The sequence below is a fragment of the Moschus berezovskii genome, chromosome 3 (genome assembly GCF_049115385.1).
Source record: "Moschus berezovskii isolate FMDL1 chromosome 3, NW_MosBer_1.0, whole genome shotgun sequence".
In the NCBI taxonomy this organism is placed as follows: Eukaryota; Metazoa; Chordata; class Mammalia; order Artiodactyla; family Moschidae; genus Moschus; species Moschus berezovskii.
This window is the reverse complement of record NC_142462.1, coordinates 46,477,504-46,498,278: the sequence shown is the minus strand read 5'-3', so window position 1 is coordinate 46,498,278 and position 20,775 is coordinate 46,477,504. Positions and strand designations below refer to the sequence as shown.

Here is a 20,775-nt window from a genome sequence, read left to right as displayed (position 1 = left end):
GACCCTCCTCAGTGTTCCTTGCTTTATCCTATCCACTCTTGTCCATGGTCTAAAATAGATTTCCATTTGCTTCTTCAGCCTGGGACACAGCAGGTGGTCTCTCAAACCAAAATATTTGAGTAACTTCCTTCAGCCCAAGAAATGTGTGAAAATCAGATACAAGCAGCTCCTAAATGCAGTTTAGATTTTCCTAAACTAAGGATTAACTAAACCTTTCACATTGTGTTATCTTCTGCCTCATAGAAAATGCAAAGAGCTTTAAAGATAGAGCAGGATAAAGACAGTGCATAACTTTCCAACCTTCTGGTTTCATTCTTTCTAACTTTGGCATCCTGATTTAATTTAAAGGATGGTGCAGGTCCACTGGATATATTCTGCCCCAAGTTAAAAGCACTGTACATGCTTTTTCAAAGTTTAATATAACATTTTCTGATAGAGCAATGAATTTTGATATTTAGCATGCAGTTGTCTTTGTAATACCTTTATACACTCACACAGGAAAAAGTGTTCAAATAAAACATTTTATTTTTATGATGGAAGTTTATATAATGATATTTTAATGAAGTAAATAATGACATCATTTATGACACATAGATACTAAGATATAATAAATTCTTTTGAAGGATTACTTACGGTCTAAATTGACTATTGTAGGTGTGGTATCGCCCTCACCTGTAAAAACAAATATATACATATATACATAATTCATGCATACATATTTCTGTTATATAAAAATAAAATGTACTATTCAGTAGTATATCATTTTGTATTGAAACCCAAATATCCATGAATTGATAATTCAAGACAATTTTTTACATTTATTTAAAAATATAATGTAATAGTACCCTTTTGAATAATTCTGTATCACTTTTACTAGACAAAGTTGAAAGTATGGTAGCGGGTGATGTGAGGAAAGCCCTGTTTTATGATTTTTGAAGAATCTCAGGCATGTGGTTTGATGATGCTGGCAGTTTGAATTACACTGCTGGCACCAAGGATCTGCCTCATTCTCCCAACATGCCAAGCATTGTACACAATGAACATTCCACTGCTTATTATTGTTTGTTTGGGCCATTCGTATAAACTATGTAGCTTTACTATAATTTTGGCTCCTTTACATTTTCGCTGAAAATTAATTTTATCTTTTATATGATTAAGGATAACTGAATCTTCCCCTATGTTTCAGAAAATTTTTTTAATAATTTGAGAATATAGAAATCAACCTTTCATGGAAAAAGAAGAATAACAAAAAATAATTATGTTTTGTCAGAATATTGCAAAGTGGTTTTTCTAGGTAGGACTGATGCTGAAGCTGAAACTGCAATACTTTGGCCACCTCATGCGACGAGTTGACTCACTGGAAAAGACTCTGATGCTGGGAAAGGTTGGGGGCGGGAGGAGAAGGGGATGACAGAGAATGAGATGGCTGGATGGCATCACCGACTCTGTGGACATGAGTTTGAGTGAACTCCGGGAGTTGGTAATAGACAGGGAGGCCTGGCGTGCTGTGATTCATGGGGTCGCAGAGAGTCGGACACGACTGAGCGACTGAACTGAACTGAACTGAACTGAACTGAAAGGGAAAAGTATAAAAAAAAGAGTACTGGAAACTGCAAATAAATTATGGCTAACACTTCATACTTAATTCTTTTTTTATAACCTCTCTACTGAGTGGGGTTTAACTGCTGCTAAGAGATTGGCTTGGAAGATTCTAGAATTTAAAAATACTTAAGTAGTAGTGAATGAGGCCCAAGACATTTCCTGGATTTTAATGTGTGACTGTTTAGAATAGATGACATAAAGTTTAGTCAGGCATTGTTTAACCCAGCTGGTTATTAGTCCCTAGAAGTGCCCTGATCTCAAATAAACCAGCAATGAAACAAAAATGGCACATGGATTCCTTTGTAATCGATGCAAACTTGATTTTCACTTATTGGGAATTTTGAGAAAATTAACACATGCTAAAGCGTTTTTGTTTATGTTCATTTTCCAGATCTAGATATTTTAAGTGAATGAGCATAAAGGTGAACTATAAATTTCATCATTTCCCTTTCCTTTTAGTTTATCCCGAGGGAGAGTTTTGTCTTAGAGTCAGCTGAAGTAATTGTTTTAACTCATAGTATAAATGTGGTCATTAAAACATCAAGGATATTGGTTTTTCCACTTAATTTCTAAAAATTCCAAGCTGAAAAGCTATTTATTTCTTATATTGTTGTGGTGAGAAAAGACTAAACTATTCATTATATTCTTTTTTTAAATAAATGTTTAATATGATAACATTTGGGATAGAGCCTAAAGGGCACTTAAAGAAACAAAACAAAACTATAGTTCTTAAACCAAAAGAGTTTAATCTCCAAAATTAAAAACTTTTGAGGCACTTTGATTGATTGCATATTCATTGTATTGTTAATTGCATATCAAGTTTCCTATTTCTAAGCATCAAGTTAATAGTTCTGCAAAGTATTCAGTTTGTTATTGTGCCTCACTAAAATATTTGAATTTTTTAAAAATGTTTAGATATTATAATTTAGAGGCGGTAATAATTATATATATATATGTATTTTTTTTTCTGTAAGCCAATATTTAGAAAAGCTGTACTACCACTTAAAGTCAGATTTCTAAATATTCTGGGTAGTTTGTTAAATTGCAAATTTTAAAAGCATTCTAGTTCCTTCAGCTTTCAAAGCCTTTTCCCTTTTACTTTAAAATACTATTTTCACTTCTCCTCTTTTACTTTTCCTTCATATCTCTACCATAGTACTCAAATATTAACAACTATATATGATACAAATCTTGTTTATATTGACTCAACTTAACTTTGAAGAAGGAAAACTTGTCAATGATAAAAGTTTTCCTGTGGAACAGTAGAGATGTATGTGTCTATGTGTTGATATATGGCCTCAGAACAAACATGGGCTCTTAGTGAAAGCATAAAGAAAACTTTCTTTTAAAAGATCCTTAAAGTTTCAACTCAAATTCTAAACTTTATGAACAACGCATATTTTCCAGGTTGACATTTGTATTGCCATTTAATTATATATTTTAATATTAATATGCATGTATTTAAATGACTGTATTTGTGATTAGGTGTGTAGATGTCTCCTCTCTACATTGAAAATGATTTGAGTACAGGAGACACTGTTTATGTTTTCTATACCTAGAATGTTATATAGGGCTTTGCACACAGTAGCAGCTCAATTTAAAATTATTAATAAATGAATAAGTAAATGCAAACTGAAGTGGAAGCAATTTACCCAGGCACTACAGTTTTTATCTAGGAAGTCCGAGTTGCAACTCTAAACCACTGTATTTTCTTAATACTTAGATTCTTAAATATATATCTAATAATACTTAGATATTATGTAAGTAGATATAGATCTATTTAATACTAAGATATAGTGTGTATACATGTATAGACAAATATAGACATTTCTACAATTTTACTTTTGCATCTTGATAATCTTGAAATATATAGCATATCATTTTGTAAATACTTTTTTAAAGGAATACAAAAAAAAAAGAAGTGAAAACCTTTGCATGTTTTGTAATGCAAATGTACAGTGTGAAAATGATATATACAATCTCTGAAGTTAGATAAGAACTCAAATCTTCCGAAGATAAATATTTTTAGCTTTTCACTAGTGATAAAATGTAAATAAATCCTGCTTATAAATATAGTTTAAAAAATGACAGCAAAATATTTGCTGAAATTAATGTTCAGAATGCATTGAAATAAATGTTATCTGCAGTAGCATTTAATCAAATACTAGTAACGCCCCCAAGTCTTTCAATACCACATTACTAATTTTTAGTTTAAAAATGTTAGTTGAACATGTGTTTTAAAAATTTTTAGATTAGGGCTTCCCTGGTGGCTCAGTGGTAAAGAACCTGTCTGCCAGTGCAGGAGACACAGGTTCAATCCCTGATCTGGGAAGATCCCACTTGCCAAGGAGCAACTAGGCCTGTGTGCCACAACTATTGGGCTTGTGCTCCAGAGCCTGTGTGTGTGTTAGTTGCTTAGTCGTGTCCAACTCTTTGTGACCCCATGGGGTGTAACCCGCCAGGGGCTTCCGTCCATGCGATTTTCCAGACAAGAATACTGAAGTGGTTTGCCATTTCCTTCTCCAGGGGATCTTCCTGACCCAGGGATTGAACCAGGGTCTCCTGCATTGCAGGCAGACTCTTTACCATCTGGGCTAATAGGGAAACCCCAAAAGTGAAAGTCCCTCAGTCCTGTCCAACTCTTTGGGACCCAGGCAAGAATACTGGAATGCTTTTCCCTTCTCCAGCAGATATTTCCAACCCAGGAATTGAACTGGGGCATCCTGCATTTCAGGCAGATTCTTTACCAACTGAGCTATCAGGAAAGCCCCAAGAAGACTGGAAAGGGTAGCCTATCCCTTCTCCAGTGGATCTTCCTGACCCAGGAATTGAACCAGGGTCTCCTGCATTGCAGGCAGAGTCTTTCCCACCTGAGCTATGAGGGAAGCTCTCCTGAATCAATATATATTGCTAATATCAAGTTTATTGATGGTGGAACAAGGCAGTCTTTCTAGCCCAGTCAGAACCGTGGTCATGTATTGCTTCTGGATTCCAAATAGGAATCTTTTGAGGGAGGAAAAATCTTTTTTAAAAGGTCAGCAAAATGTCTCTTTGTCTAGAGGAGAGATGAAATTGTGTGTATATGTATTGCTGTCTGGAGTGCATCCTTATTTTGGGATCAACTCTAGCCCTCCTGTATTATTTCCACCTCCGACTGAATTATCATTTTAGGGCACGCAATATATTTAAAATAATTCACCTGAAAAAGATCACAAAATGTACTTACAACGAGAAATAGGGCAATAATCCCAAGGAATGAGAGGATTCCCTGTGTAACACCAGGGACCATGGGCATCATCATCAGGATTCCGACAGTAATTCTTATTCAGCTTAGTAGCATCTGGTTCCCAGAAGATATGCCTGCATAAACAGCAAACTCGGAACATCACAAGAAGCACACATCTTGTCCAAGAGAAGCAAAACAAGAAGATACAACCCTAGCACATAATTTTCATTACAGGCACAACATAAACTACCTGCTGTGAATTTTTCTTTTTTATTTTTTGAGACTTTGTTGTTGTTCTTGCAGTTTGGAAGCCATGTTCTTTAACTGAGGAATAAGGCTGAATAATCAGCATAGATAAAATGATAAAAAAATTTATTACCTGTTTCTATTAAATAATTATACTGGGAAGGTAACAATGCACCATGCAAGAAAGAAACAGATGATAAAGATCAAAGTTATAAAATGTATAAAAATATAAGCTATTGCAAAATATTTATTTTTTCATGTTTCAGAAACGTGTAAATAAGCTTCACTAGCAACACTGCTATGACAACATACAGGAAGATACACTGAAAACACAATGTGCTGATAAACTTATTTGAAAATTTCACTGGTCATTTAAGATACAGTTTTTGAAAGATAACTGAGTAACATTTTAGGCTATATCATTTTACATCTTAACTAAATTTAGTACAAAAGGAAAGCAAAAAATGCTGCATATTATTTTATTGGACCATGCCCACTCATGTGTTCTGTGCTTAGTCTCTCAGTCATGCCAGACTCTTTGTAACTCCATAGACTGAAGCCCACCAGGCTCCTCTGTCCATGGGGATTCTTCCGGCAAGAATACTGAAGTGGGTTGCCATCCCCTCCTCCATGGGATCTTCCCAACCTAGGGATTCAACCCACATCTCCTGCATTGCAGGTGGATTCTTAACCAACTGAGCCACCAGGGAAGCCTGCCCACTCATATAACATCAACATTAATTACCATCATGCTTGAATTTAATTAATGTGTCATTTTTAAAATTTGGGAAGAACTTCAACATAGAAACTTGGACTGTCTTTCCAAACTCAGGTTCACTTTTTGGACCAATAAAACAAGAAAGACATGCATGTGACAGATTCTACTATGTAGACTTGCATACTTACTTAAACCAACCTGATGAGACAGGCTCTAAGATTATGCAACTTTGTATTTGATGAAATTGAAATCCACAGAGAACAATTAATTTGTCTAGGGTCACACATTTTTTCAGCTATAGATCAGGTGTTTGAACACGTAGCATTTTCCAGAGTCTTCGTTCAAAATCATCACATCGCATTACCTCTTCACTCAGTCACAGATTTGTTAAACCAAAATGGTACCATGCAACTTACTCATTCATCAATAGCCTACCAAGTTCTTTCCAAATGACTTTTAACTATTCCCAAAGGCAAATCAAAACACAGTGAATTTAAGTTATAATCACTGCAGTTCCTGAATAAATATGTCATAAATTTCCAGTGGTATATTGATAAATATTTAGCAACTGGCACTTTGAACTGTGTATGGAGGAAGTCTTTATTTGCTCTCCTTGTAGATTTCTGTAGCATAACTACTTGCACCATAAAACTGTCAAGCATCTAATGTTGGAATCACTGAAGGCAGAGTTGGTTACAGTTATTTCTCACAAGCAAGTAAAGAGCAAGCTACCAATGATATTTTTCACAGAACTAGAACAAATAATCTCACAATTTTATGGAAATACAAAAAACCTCAAATAGCCAAAGCAATCTTGAGGAAGAAGAATGGAACTGGGGGAATCAACCTGCCGGACTTCAGGCTCTACTACAAAGCCACAGTCATCAAGACAGTATGGTACTGGCATAAAGACAGAAATATAGATCAATGGAACAAAATAGAAAGCCCAGAGATAAATCCACGCACCTATGGATACCTTAGGCAAGAATATAAAATGGAGAAACGACAGTCTCTTTAACAAGTGGTGCTGGGAACACTGGTCAGCCACTTGTAAAAGAATGAAACTAGAACACTTCCTAACACCATACACAAAAATAAACTCAAAATGGATTAGAGAGCTACATGTAAGACCAGAAACTATAAAACTCCTAGAGGAGAACATAGGCAAAACACTCTCCGACATAAATCACAGCAGGATCCTCCAAGACCCACCTCCCAGAATATTGGAAATAAAAGCAAAAATAAACAAATGAGACCTAATTAAAATCAAAAGCTTCTGCACAGCAAAGGAAACTATAAGCAAGGTGAAAAGACAGCTTTCAGAATGGGAGAAAATAAGAGCAAATGAAGCAACTGATAAAGGATTAATCTCCAAAATATACAAGCAGCTCCTGCAGCTCAATTCCAGAAAAATAAATGACACAATCAAAAAATGGGCCAAAGAACTAAACAGACATTTCTCCAAAGAAGACACAACGATGGCTTATAAACACATGAAAAAATGCTCAACATCCCTCATAATCAGAGAAATGCAAATCAAAACCACAATGAGATACCATTTCACACCAGTCAGAATGGCTACTATCCAAAAGTCTACATGCAATAAATGCTGGAGAGGGTGTGGAGAGAAGGGAACCCTCTTACACTGTTGGTGGGAATGCAAACTAGTACAGCCACTATGGAGAACAATGTGGAGATTCCTCAAAAAACTGGAAATAGAACTGCCATATGATCCAGCAATCGCACTCCTGGGCATACACACCGAGGAAACCAGAATTGAAACAGACACATGTACTCCAATGTTCACTGCAGCACTGTTTATAATAGCGAGGACATGGCAGCAACCTAGATGTCCATCTGCAGATGAATGGATAAGAAAGCTTTGGTACATATACACAATGGAGTATTTTTCAGCCATCAAAAAGAATGCATTTGATTCAGTTTTAATGAGGTGGATGAAACGGGAGCCTATTATACAGAGTGAAGTAAGCCAGAAAGAAAAACATCAGTACAGTATACTAACACATATAAATGGAATTTAGAAAGATGGTAACCTTAACCCTGTATACGAGACTGCAAAAGAGACATAGGTGTATAGAACTGTCTTTGGGACTCTGTGGGAGAGGGTGAAGGTGGGATGATTTGGGAGAATGGCATTGTAGCATGCATATAATCATAAGTGAAATGAATCACCAGTCCAGGTTCGACGCATGATACAGGATGCTTGGGGCTGGTGCACGGGGATGACCTGGAGGGAGGATATGGAGAAGAGGGAGGTGGGACGGGGGTTCAAGAAGGGGAACACATGTACACCCGGGGCAGATTCATGTCAATGTATGGCAAAACCAACCAATATATTAAGGTAAAGTATATGGATGTGAGAGTTGGACTGTGAAGAAGGCTGATCGCTGAAGAATCGATGCTTTTGAACTGTGGTGTTGGAGAAGACTCTTGAGAGTCCCTTATACTGCAAGGAGATCCAACCAGTCCATTCTAAAGGAGATCAATCCTGGATGTTCATTGGAGGGACTGATGCTAAAGCTGAAACTCCAATACTTTGGCCACCTCATGAGACGAGTTGACTCACTGGAAAAGACTCTGATGCTGGGAAAGGTTGGGGGCGGGAGGAGAAGGGGACGACGGAGAATGAGATGGCTGGATGGCATCACCGACTCTGTGGACATGAGTTTGAGTGTACTCCGGGAGTTGGCGATGGACAGGGAGGCCTGGCGTGCTGTGATTCATGGGGTCGCGGAGAGTCGGACATGACTGAGCGACTGAACTGAACTGAACTGAACTGAATTTGCCTCCAATAAAATAAAAAAAAAAGAGCTCACTCTACCCCATCATATTTCTAAAAATTATTTTAAAACTACCAGTGTTAAAATGAGCATGAATTTTGGCCATGCCAATTCTTGCTTAAAATTCTTAATGGACCCATATGGGCTTAGGATAAAACCCAAACTCCTTAACAGAGGTTAAAGGGCCTGTGTGGCTTTGCCACTAGAGAATTTCTTCTCAGTGCCCACTGACCAAATGAAACTGCTTAAACCTTATGGTTAATAAAAGTATTTCTGATTTTCAAGCAGTTCAATTTAAGGGCTTTTGGACAAGTTGTTTCTTCTGCCTGATTTATTTTTCCTCCTCCACTACTTTGACCAACTCCTACCAATTATGTGTATCCTGCTAATGTCCCTTCTGCTAGGAAAGCTTCCTAACCATCTAAATTTGGCTGGCTTCTTTGCAGTCCCATAACATAAAATGTGGTGTTTTCATGGAAAATTCTTAAAGAGATGGGAATACCAAACCATCTTACCCGCCTCCTGAGAAATCTGTATGTAGGTCAAGAAGCAACAGTTAGAACCAGACATGAAACAGCAGACTAGTTCCAAATCGGAAAAGGAGTACATGAAGGTTGTATACTGTCACCCTGCTTATTTAACTTATATGTAGAATACATCATGTGAAATGCCGGCTTGAATGGAGCACAAGCTAGAATCAAGATTGCTGGGAGAGATATCAATAACCTCAGATATGCAGATGACACCACCATTATGGCAGAAAGTAAAGAGGAACTAAAGAGCCTCTTGATGAAAGTGAAAGAGGAGAGTGAAAAAGCTAGCTTAAAACTCAACATGCAAAAAACTAAGATCATGGCAACCAGTCCCATCACTTCATGGCAAATAGATGGGGAAATAATGGAAACAGTGACAGACTTCATTTTCTTGGGCTCCAAAATCACTGCAGATGGTGAATGCAGCCATAAAATTAAAAGATGCTTGCTGGCTCCTTGGAAGAAAAGCCACGACAAACCTAGATAGCATATTAAAAAGCAGAGACATCACTTTGCCAACAAATGTCCATCTAGTCAAAGCTATGGTTTTGCCAGTAGTCATGTATGGATGTGAAAGTTGGATAATAAAGAAAGCTGAGTACTGAAGAATTGATGGTTTTGAACTGTGGTGTTGGAGAAGACTCTTGAGAGTCCCTTGGACTGCAAGGAGATCAAACCAGTCAATCCTAAAGGAAATCAGTCCTGAATATGCATTGGAACGACTGATGCTGAAGCTGAAACTCCAATACTTTAGCCACCTGATATGAAGAACTGACTCATTGGTAAAGACCCTGATGCTGGGAAAGATTGAAGACAGGAAGAGAAGGGGACAACAGAGGATGAGATGGTTGGATGGCATCACTGACTTGATGGACATGAGTTTGAGCATGCTTCGGGAGTTGGTAATAGACAGGGAAGCCTAGCATGCTGCAGTCCATGGGGTCACAAAGAATCGGACACGACTGAGTGACTGAATAACAACAACAATGGATTTTTTTAAATATGACATTGGCATTGCTGTTTTCAGCCATTCCATACTAGACAGTAAGATCCATGATGGCAGAATTCTACTTAATTTTGAAGTCCTTGAACTGCAATATCCAATAGAGTAATTACTAGCCAAATGTGGCGACAGACAAAGTAGTATGTGACCTCTCCAAATTGAAAGGTGCTGTAATTATAAATACACACCAAATTTTGAAGCTTTAATATAAAATGTAAAATATCTCATTAGTAACTTTATATTGAATACATATTGAAATAAAAAACTTTAGAAATGCTGGATAATATAAACCTATTATTTAAAATCAGAATGATTACATCCTTTGCAGCCAAAGATGGAGAAGCTCTATACAGTCAATAAAAGCAAGACTGGAAGCTGACTGTGGCTCAGATCCTGAGCTCCTTATTGTAAAATTCAGACTTGAATTGAAGAAAGTAGGGAAAATCACTAGGCCATTCAGATATGACAAATCAAATTCCTTATGATTGATTATACAGTGGAAGTGACAAATAAAAAGATTAGATCTATGGATGGAGGTTTGTAACAGGAGGTGGTGACCAAATCCATCCTCAAGAAAAAGAAATGCAACAAAACAAAATGGTTGTCTGAGGAGACCTTAACAAATAGCTGAGAAAAGAAGAGAAATGGAAGGCAAAGGAGAAAAGGAAAGATATACCCATCTGAATGCGGAGTTCCAAAGAATAGCATGGAGAGACAAGAAACCCTTCTTAAGTGAACAATGAAGATAAATAGAGAAAAAACAATAGAATGGGAAAGACTAGAAATGTCTTTGAGAAAATTAAAGATACCAAGGGAATATTTCATGCAAAATGGACACAATAAAGGACAAAAATGGTATGGATCTAATAGAAGAAGAAGATAATAAGAAGAGGTGGCAAGAATACACAGAAGAACTATACAAAAAGGTCTTAGTGACCTGGATAACCACAACGGTGTGGTCACTCACTTAGGGCCAGAATGTGAAGTCAAGTGGATCACAGGAAGTGTCACTACAAACAAAGCTATTGGAGGTGATGGAATTCTAGCTGAGCTATTTCAAATCCTAGAAGATGATGTTGTGAAAGTGCTTCACTCAATGTGCCAGCAAATTTGGAAAACTCAGCAGTGGCCACAAGACTGGAAAAGTCAATTTTCATTCCAATCCTTAAGAATGGCAATGCCAGAGAATGTTCAAACTACCCCACAACTGCTTCCATTTCATATGATAGTAAGATAATGCTCAAAAATCCTTCAAACTAGGCTGCAGTAAAATGTGAATTGAGAACTTCCAGATGCAGGAGCTGGGTTTAGAAAAGACAGAGGAACCAGAAATCAAATTGCCAACATCTGTTGTATCATAGAAAAAGCAAGGGAGTTCCAGAAAAACATCTACTTCTGCTTCATTGACTGCACTAAAACCTTTGACTGTGTGGATCACAACAAACTTTGGAAAATTCTTAAAGACATGGGAATACCAGACCACCTTACTTGCCTCCAGAAAAAACTTGTATGCAGGTCAAAAAGCAACAGTTAGAACCAGACATGGAACAACAGACTGGTTCAAAATGGGAAAGAAGGACACCAAGGCTGTATAGTGTCACCCTGCTTATTTAACTCACACCCAGAGTACCTCATGCAGAATGCCAGGCTGGATGAAGCACAAGCTGGGATCAAGATTGCCAGGAGAAATATCAATAACCTCAGGTATACAGATGACTCCACTCTAATGGCAGAAAATGAATAGGAACTAAAGAGACTCTTATTGAAGGTGAAAGAGGAGAGTGAAATCATTGGCTTAAAACTCAACATACAAAAACTAAGATCATGGCATTTGGTCTTATCAGTTCATGGCAAATAGATGGGGAAACAATGGAAACAGTGACAGGCTACTATAAAACTTAAAAGTACAAGTGCGGCTTACATATTTGAATTGCATTTTATGTTAGAGAACACTGCTTTAGAACTATCACTGTTTGTGACAGTAAATCAATCAAAACTGTATAATCCACTAGTGAGTAAATTTTGAAACAGAATAAGAACTTTAAAGTGGAACCAGGAGCAAAATGACTCAACTTCTCTAGATCCTTAAATTCTTATACACACATATAGAACTATCTTCAGTATATAATTATGATGGTCAAATGTGATAACAACTCATATAAAGCAACCATGTTGTAGATACTTTATTAAATGACACTACCTTTTTTTCTCTTAATCCTTTTGCATATATTCTGGGATATTTAATAAAAATCGTTTCTATGTGATAAATATGTCTCATATTTCTTTTATTATTTCAAACACACTAGCGATTTGCTGGGGAAAGATAAGTGGAAGGTAACTGCTTTTTTGTGAATATGTTCAATGTCAAAATCTTATTTTTTGAAATATATGGGTTTTTTTTCAATTCCATATCTATTCCATTAATTATAGAAAAATTGTGTGTCAAAATAAAGGTATACAAGGATACCTATCTCAATAGGTTTTTAGTAAAGTGGAATTTTAAGGTATCTAAGTACATGAAGATGATAACATCAATTTTATAAACTACTATTAATAAATATGAGAATATAATCATGTAATGTACTATATGAAACACTAGATTTGACATTTAATTATTCGTTGTCTTATCAAGTTGTATAATTGTTTTCTCAGTATGAACATATCCTGCTTAAAGGTGAAGCCAAAACATATGTCCACTTATTGCTAATATCCCCAAGGCACCTGTTATAGACCAGAACAAACAGTAAATGCTCAATAAATATTTGCTGGTTTGAATTGTTTGCCATGTAGGGAGAAAATGTTATATTGAATTGCATTGAATAATCAACCTAATGTTTCTATTAGGTTACTAAGATACATAAATGAATAGAAAGAAATACCAATGTATCTCCATACATCTATCTGCTGCTATCATTACATACTATATATTTAAAGAAATAAATTTACATACCGGTGTAAGTCTTCCATGTTCTTATCCCACATCGAACATGTTAGTCCAGATCGTGTTTTGGATAAACTGCCCATATAATTTTTGCCATTCCCACGATAACAATCTAAACATAAAATATAAGAAAACTAATGAATACTAGGGAGTATAGACGGAGAAGGCAATGGCAAGCCACTCCAGTACTATTGCCTAGAAAATACCATGGATGGAGGAGCCTGGTAGGCTGCAGTCCATGGGGTCACTAAGGGTCGGACATGACTGAGCGACTTCACTTTCACTTTTCACTTTCCACTTTCACACATTGGAGAAGGAAATGGCAACCCATTCCAGTGTTCTTGCCTGGAGAATCCCAGGGACGGGGGAGCCTGATGGGCTTCCGTCTATGGGGTCACACAGAGTCGGACACGACTGAAGTGACTTAGCAGCAGCAGCAGCAGCAGGGAGTATAGAATAAAGACATTTTTACAAACATAGGAATTCATGAAAATCAACATAAAAATGAAAGCAACACAATTAAATATGTGCAAAGCAGAGGTACTTAACTATCTCTAATAAAATATTTTTTAGACAGATTTCTTCTTCATTAAAATGAAAGTTTGTACATCAAATTACAAATTTTAAAAAAAAAATCCAAAGAAAAATTAAATAAGTCCCTCTTAGGGACATCAATGGAGAAGGCGATGGCACCCCACTCCAGTACTCTTGCCTGGAAAATCCCATGGACAGAGGAGCCTGGTAGGCTGCAGTCCATGGGGTCACGAAGAGTCGTCCACGACTGAGCGACTTCACTTTCACTTTTCACTTTCATGCATTGGAGAAGGAAATGGCAACCCACTCCAGTGTTCTTGCCTGGAGAATCCCAGGGACGGGGGAGCCTGGTGGGCTGCTGTCTATGGGGTCTCACAGAGTCGGACACGACTGAAGTGACTTAGCAGCAGCAGCAGCAGGGACATCAAAGAAAGAAAAATTTTGTGCTGTTTATTCGCTCAGTCGTGACCAACTCTTTGCAACCCCACGAACTACAGCACACCGGGGTTCCCTGTCCTTCACTATCTCCTGTACTCATGCCCATTGAGTTGATGATGCCGTCCCATTGTCTCATCCTCTGTCGGCCCCTTCTCTGCCTGCCCTCAATCTTTCCCAGTGTCAGCTCATTGCATTAGGTGGACAAAGTATTGGAGCTTCAGCTTCAGTATCAGTCTTTCCAGTGAATATTCAACACTGACTTCATTTAGGATTGACTGGTTTGATCTCCTTGCTGTCCAAGGGACTCTCAAGAGTCTTCTCCAGCCCCACAATTTGAAAGCATCAATTCTTCGGTGCTCAGCCTTCTTTATGGTCCAATTCTGACATCTGTACATGACTACTGGAAAAACCATAGCTTTGACTACACAAACCTTTGTCAGCCCTAAAGTATGTTGTTCTACAAACCTTAACTTCTAACTGGTGTGAAGGACTGAAAGTAGACCAATCCATTAGGGTGGATAAAACTTTTTCTGAAACTATATTTACTTTACCATTATAACTCACTAGCAATTTTCCTCTTTGAAGATTTCTATTTTGTAATGAAGTAATTGGAATTGGTATATACTTAGTACCTTCAGAGAGTGTGATTATTCAAAGTGTGGAAGCAGGATGTTAAGAAAAATCAAGTCCTTTTGGGGGAGGGGAGAACGCTACAATTTAATGAAGAAAATTACTTTAACAGCTCAGTTTTGTTGACAGTAAGTCTTAAAGACTTCTCTTTAAGAAATGATTCTGGCTCCCAGAGTCCACCCAAACCCATGTCCATTGAGTCAGTGATGCCATCCAACCATCTCATCCTCTGTTGCCCCCTTCTCCTCCTGCTCTCAATCTTTCCCAGCATCAGGGTTTTTTCCAATGAGTAGGTTCTTTGCATCATGTGGCCAAAGTGTTGGGAGTTTCAGCTTCAGTATCAGTCCATCCAGTGAATATTCAAGGTTGATTTCCTTTAGAATGGACTGGTTTGATCTCCTTGCTGTCCAACGGACTCTCAAGAGTCTTATCCAACACCACAATTTAAAAGCATCAATTCTTAGCCACTTAGCCTTCTTTCTCATATCCATACATGACTATTGGAATAACCATAGCTTTGACTAGAGGGACCTTTGTCAGCAAAGTGATGTTAATATGTGCCTCTTAATATGCCGTCTAGGTTTGTCATAGCTTTTCTTCCAAGGAGCAAGCAAGCATTTTTTTAATTTCATGGTTGCAGTCACCATCTGCAGTGATTTTGGAGCCCAAGAAAATAAAATCTGTCACTGTTTCCACTTTCTTCACATCTATTTGCCATGAAGTGATGGGACCAGATGCTATGATCTTAGTTTTTTGCATGTGAGTTTTAAGCCAGCTTTTTCACTCTCCTTTCACCCACATCAAGAGGCTCTTTAGTTCCTCTTCCCTTTCTGCCATTAGAGTGGTATGATCTATCTGAGGTTGTTGATATTTCTCCTGACAATCTTGATTCCAACTTGTAAGTCATCCAGCCCAGCATTCCACATGTTGTACTCTACACATAAGTCAAAAAAGCAGGGTGACAACATATAGCCTTGAGGTACTCCTTTCCCTATTTTGAACCAGTCCATTGTTCTATGTCCAGTTCTAACTGTTGCTTCTTGACCTGCTTACAGGTTTCTCTCAAGGCAGGAAAGGTGGTCTGGTATTCCCATCTCTTTAAGGATTTTCTGCATTTGTTGTGATCCACATGGTCAAAGGCTCTAGTATAGTCAATGAAGCAGATTTTGTGGTTTTTTTGGAATTCCATTACTTTCTCTGTGATCCAACAGATATTTACAATCTGATCTCTAGTTTCTCTGACTTTTCTACACCCAGCTCCTACATCTGGAATTTCTTGGTTCACGTACTGTTGAAACCTAGCTTGAAGGACTATGAGCACTACCTTTCTAGCATGTGAAATGAGCACAATTGTACAGTAGTTTGAACATTCATTTGAACATTTTGAATGTTCTTTAATATATATTTTCCAACAGAAAAATTTTACTCCACAGAAGAGTCACAAGAGATATAATGAGTACTCATGTACCAGTCACATTTGTTGACTTGTGATTTTTGTCTTACATGAGGTTGACATTCTGGGTCATCCAAGCCAGCTGTCTTGCAAACACTCTTTAATTTAATTTCGTCTGATTATCCTCATGAATGAAATCAAGTTAAATACAGAAATACTATATAAGGTGATTTTTTTTGCATTTACAGCATAATTTCATGTGACACATGATGTAAGTTTTTCAATTATTGGTGATGAGTTTGATAACTTGGTTAAGTGATAAAAAGGAAAAATTTCTCTTCATATATAACAAAAACAAGCAAATAAAAAGTTTTGAGACCTTTGAGACTGACAACATCCTATTCCCAAACAATTTTTTTTTAAATGGCTTAGGAATACTTTGATCAATATTGCATGAATCAGTTATTACTATGTTAGTTTTAAAATATTATCTTTCTTTCTTATATTTCTTTCTTTCTTGGTATTCTTCTCTAACATAGTTTTTCCTTTTCCCCCAACTCCCTTCATTTAAGTATTACTAAATACTTCTAGTAGTAGTACTAGCAATGGTATTGGCAGAACTAATAGTAGAAGTAGTAATTCGCTTTTTATTCAACATGATACATAATCTATTCCTGTTGTTCATTTTTATGCTCAAGTTGTTACAAATTTATCTAATGGAAGGATGATATCACATTACATTTAACTGTCATGTTTTTTAGGCTCTTCTAGATGTAACAGTTTTTTCAGACTTTCTTTTTTGATGATCCTAACAGTTTAAATGAGAATTGCCATGTTATAAAATGCCCAGTTGGGTTTGTCTGATATTTTCTTCATGATTAGATCTAGCTTATAAGTTTTTGAGAGGGAGATGTGAATTTTTGAGCACTTGCTAGCTTGGTGGCAAAAGATATTCCAGCCTTACTTTGTGTTTTTCTTGCCCTAGGCATGGATTCTTCAATTTCACCAGAGAGCCATTGTTTGCTAGTGATGAAAAGTAAGAAGACAAGAAACAGGTGTGCTTATTGCTATTTGGTATCATTTTTTCTAGTCCCTTTCATTTGACAGAGCCAAGCTGTGGGGGGGTGTGTGTGTGTGTTCATGAGTAACTGATCACTTCTAACTCCAGTCTAGTACAACAATTCTTCCTCTTCTCTATTTTAATAGTGTATTTCCTTTCTCCCATAGTAAGAACACTGATTGTAGGTACATGAATGTTTTTCTTCATTTTCTCAATTCTCCAATGCACACAAAATAATGTCAAATCTGCTACATCCTAACAACAAATTTATACTTTAAAGTTCAAAACACATTTACAGTTATCTACTTTTAAATGTATTTCAGTGAAGCTATATATTAAAAAAATATGTTTAAAAATCATTTTGAAATTTATTTTCCGAATTCTGTAGTGATGGTATCTCTTTTATACACAGATAGGCATATTCCTGTGCTTTTCCCCCAATCTTTCTTGAGATTACTTTTTGAACATTTAAAACACTAAATTATTTCCATTTTTTGGCCAAAAAACATTAGTATTGATATATAAGATTATGTATTCAGATTGTTCTCATTTTCCCTCTTGCTTCTGTGTCATATTTCTACTTATTACTACCCACCATTAGAGTAACCAGTTTCATTAGTTTCATGTTTATGGTACTTGTGTTTCTTTGTTTTTGCTTTTCTGGCAAAGATACATACCAAATATACATACATATATACATACGTAATATGAATATATAAATTATATGTATATTTTCTATATATGTATTATTATATCCCATTTTTTTATTACAAGGAGTAAATACCTTTATTTATTAATAGAATACCGAATATATATTTTAGTGTGTTTTTTCATTAATAATATACTTGAAAATCACTTCATATTAATTCAAAAAAACTTTATCATTCTTTTTGCAAATCCACAGTATTCCATTGTGTGATTTTGCCAGAGCAGATTTGTGTTGTTTTGCTAACATAGAAAATGCTGAAATCAAAAACTCATGAATATGAGTTTCCATATTATTGGAGCTATATATTCAGATAGTGTATTGTTAGGTGAAAAGATGGATGCATGTGTAATTTAATTATTGTAATATTCTGTTCCATATGGATTTTACCATTTTCCATTCCCAAGAACAAAGTGTGATAGTTCATATCCCCATACAGTTTTGCCAAAAGATAGTGTTGACAAGATTTTGAATTTTTGTGAATTTATATGTGAAAAGTAGAAGTCCCATATTATGAAAATCTCTACTTATATTTTAATTTTTTCTTGTTACATGTGATTTTAAGCATAATTTTCATGTTCTCTAATGTCAGCCTTTATTTTTTGGGGCTCCAAAATCACCGCGGATGCTGATTGCAGTCATCAATTAAAAGACGCTTACCCCTTGGAAGGAAAGTTATGACCAACCTAGACAGCATATTAAAAAGCAGAGACATTACTTTGCCAACCAAGGTCCGTCTAGTCAAGGCTATGGTTTTTCCCGTGGTCATGTATGGATGTGAGAGTTGGACTGTGAAGAAAGCTGATCGCCGAAGAATTGATATTTTTGAACTGTGGTGCTGGAGAAGACTCTTGAGAGTCCCTTGGACTGCAAGGAGATCCAACCAGTCCATTCTAAAGGAGATCAATCCTGGGTGTTCATTGGAATTACTGATGATAAAGCTGAAACTCCAATACTTTGGCCACCTCATGCGACGAGTTGACTCATTGGAAAAGACTCTGATGCTGGGAGTGATTGGGGGTGGGAGGAGACGGGGACGACAGAGAATGAGATGGCTGGATGGCATCACCGCCTCAATGGACATGAGTTTGAGTGAACTCCGGGAGTTGGTGATGGACAGGGAGGCCTGGTGTGCTGTGATTCATGGGGTTGCAAAGAGTCGGACACGACTGAGCAACTGAACGGAACGGAACGGAAAGAAATCTTTATGTTCATATGTTTTGTCCATTATTTAATTTTTTGGTCCTTTATTTTTTACTTTCATAGCTTTTATATATTAAAAATATTTCTCTTTATCTCTGATATACATTTTAAAACCATTTGTCTTTTGAATTTAAATATATAGGTTTGATTATGTTTTTGTCATGACACCTTTTGTAGCTTTTATTTTCTTTTATTGCCTTTAGAATTTGAGTGTTAATTAGAAACCACGTTGCTACATCTAAGTCATAAAGGTATTTTTCCAAGTTTACTCCTAGTATCCATATGATTTCCATTTTTATGCTCATATCTCTATCCATTTGAAGTTTATTTTCAGGTATGGTGCAAAGCATGGATTAATTTTATTATTTTTCCAAATAGAACTTTACTGACCCACTATTATTTTTTAAATTTCATTTTTACCCAGTGACATATAGTGCCACATTTTAAATATAATCTCAGTAAGGAGTCTATTTTTAGATCCTGTGTTCTGCTCTAATTGTCAATTTATTCTTGTGATAGAAATACAATTTTTTAATTAAAAACTCTAAAACTATTTTAGTATCTGATAAAGTTTTTTTACTTCTAATCACTTCTTTTTCACATTTTCCTACTATAGTTACATGTTTATTCTTCTAGGAAAGATTTAGAATGAATTTGTTTGGTATCAAAAAAATGGTAATCTATTTATTCATATCACATTAAATTTACAGATTAGCTTAGGTGAAACTGATGTATTTGTGATGTTGAGCAAGTGATTTTTTTCTACATGTTAAAGTACAATTGGGACTTTCAGTAGTAATTTGAAATTTAATTACATAGATTTGCACATCTTTCCTAAGTTTACTCCTAAGCTTTCATGTTTTGTTTTCCTATTACAGATGTAGTTTTCTCTTTAATTATATCTTCAAACCCATATGTGAATGCTATTAATATTTGTATATTAATCATATATTGTGCTACCTTAGTGATTTTTCTTATTATCTGAATTCAGATTTCCAAGAATATTACTACTATATAATTTGTACAAAGATCTTTTGCCTTTTTACTCAGTCAGTAAATATGCCTTATCTAATTGTATAAAATGTCAACATTGCAATGTCAAAGAAAATATAATGTTAAAATATTTATAATATTAAATAGTAAGGGAGATAGTTGCCTTCCCTAGAGTCTCAGTAGTAAAGAATCCACCTTCCAATGCAGGAGATAAGGGTTCCATCCCTGGTTTGAGAAGATATCCTGGAGAGAGAAATAGCAACTAACTCCAGTATTCTTGCCTGGGAAATCCAATGGACAGAGAAGTGTGGCAAGCTATAGTCCATGGGGTCACAAAGAGCTGGACATGACTGAGGATGCTATATATATATATATATATATACATATATACACATACACAAACATACACATATATAGATACAGATATATGGGTGTGTAAGTTTGTATGTATCCTGAATATTCTTTAGTATTTTTGTGAAGAATGCATGAATTTTGTCACAATAATTTCAGAATCTTCTGAGATTTGTTATATGGTTGCTTTTCTTACAACTAAGGTGAATTATATTAATGGGTTTCTAAAACTGAACCATTTTTGTACTCAGACTATATTCAATCATTATGTATTATTTTCTTAATTTCTTTATTAAACTGTTCATTCAAATTTCATTTAAGATTTTACATTAATATTTACAAATGATATGAATGTATAGTTTTCTTCTCTAATACCTTTATCATATTTAGGATTCAA

General features: G+C 36.0%; 1 protein-coding gene across 3 annotated transcripts in view; it reads right to left on the bottom strand.

The window, feature by feature from the left end:
• The window catches only part of HGF (hepatocyte growth factor), an 88,327-nt gene that overhangs the window by 12,939 nt on the left and 54,613 nt on the right, over positions 1 to 20,775 (bottom strand). For all 3 annotated transcript variants that reach the window (XM_055420647.2, XM_055420649.2, XM_088833942.1), the window contains 3 exons: positions 13,080 to 13,182; positions 4,829 to 4,962; positions 634 to 672 (listed from right to left, as the gene is read on the bottom strand). In XM_055420647.2, coding sequence (XP_055276622.2) covers positions 634 to 672; positions 4,829 to 4,962; positions 13,080 to 13,182 — 276 coding nt within the window. The remainder of the gene's footprint in view (positions 1 to 633; positions 673 to 4,828; positions 4,963 to 13,079; positions 13,183 to 20,775) is intronic.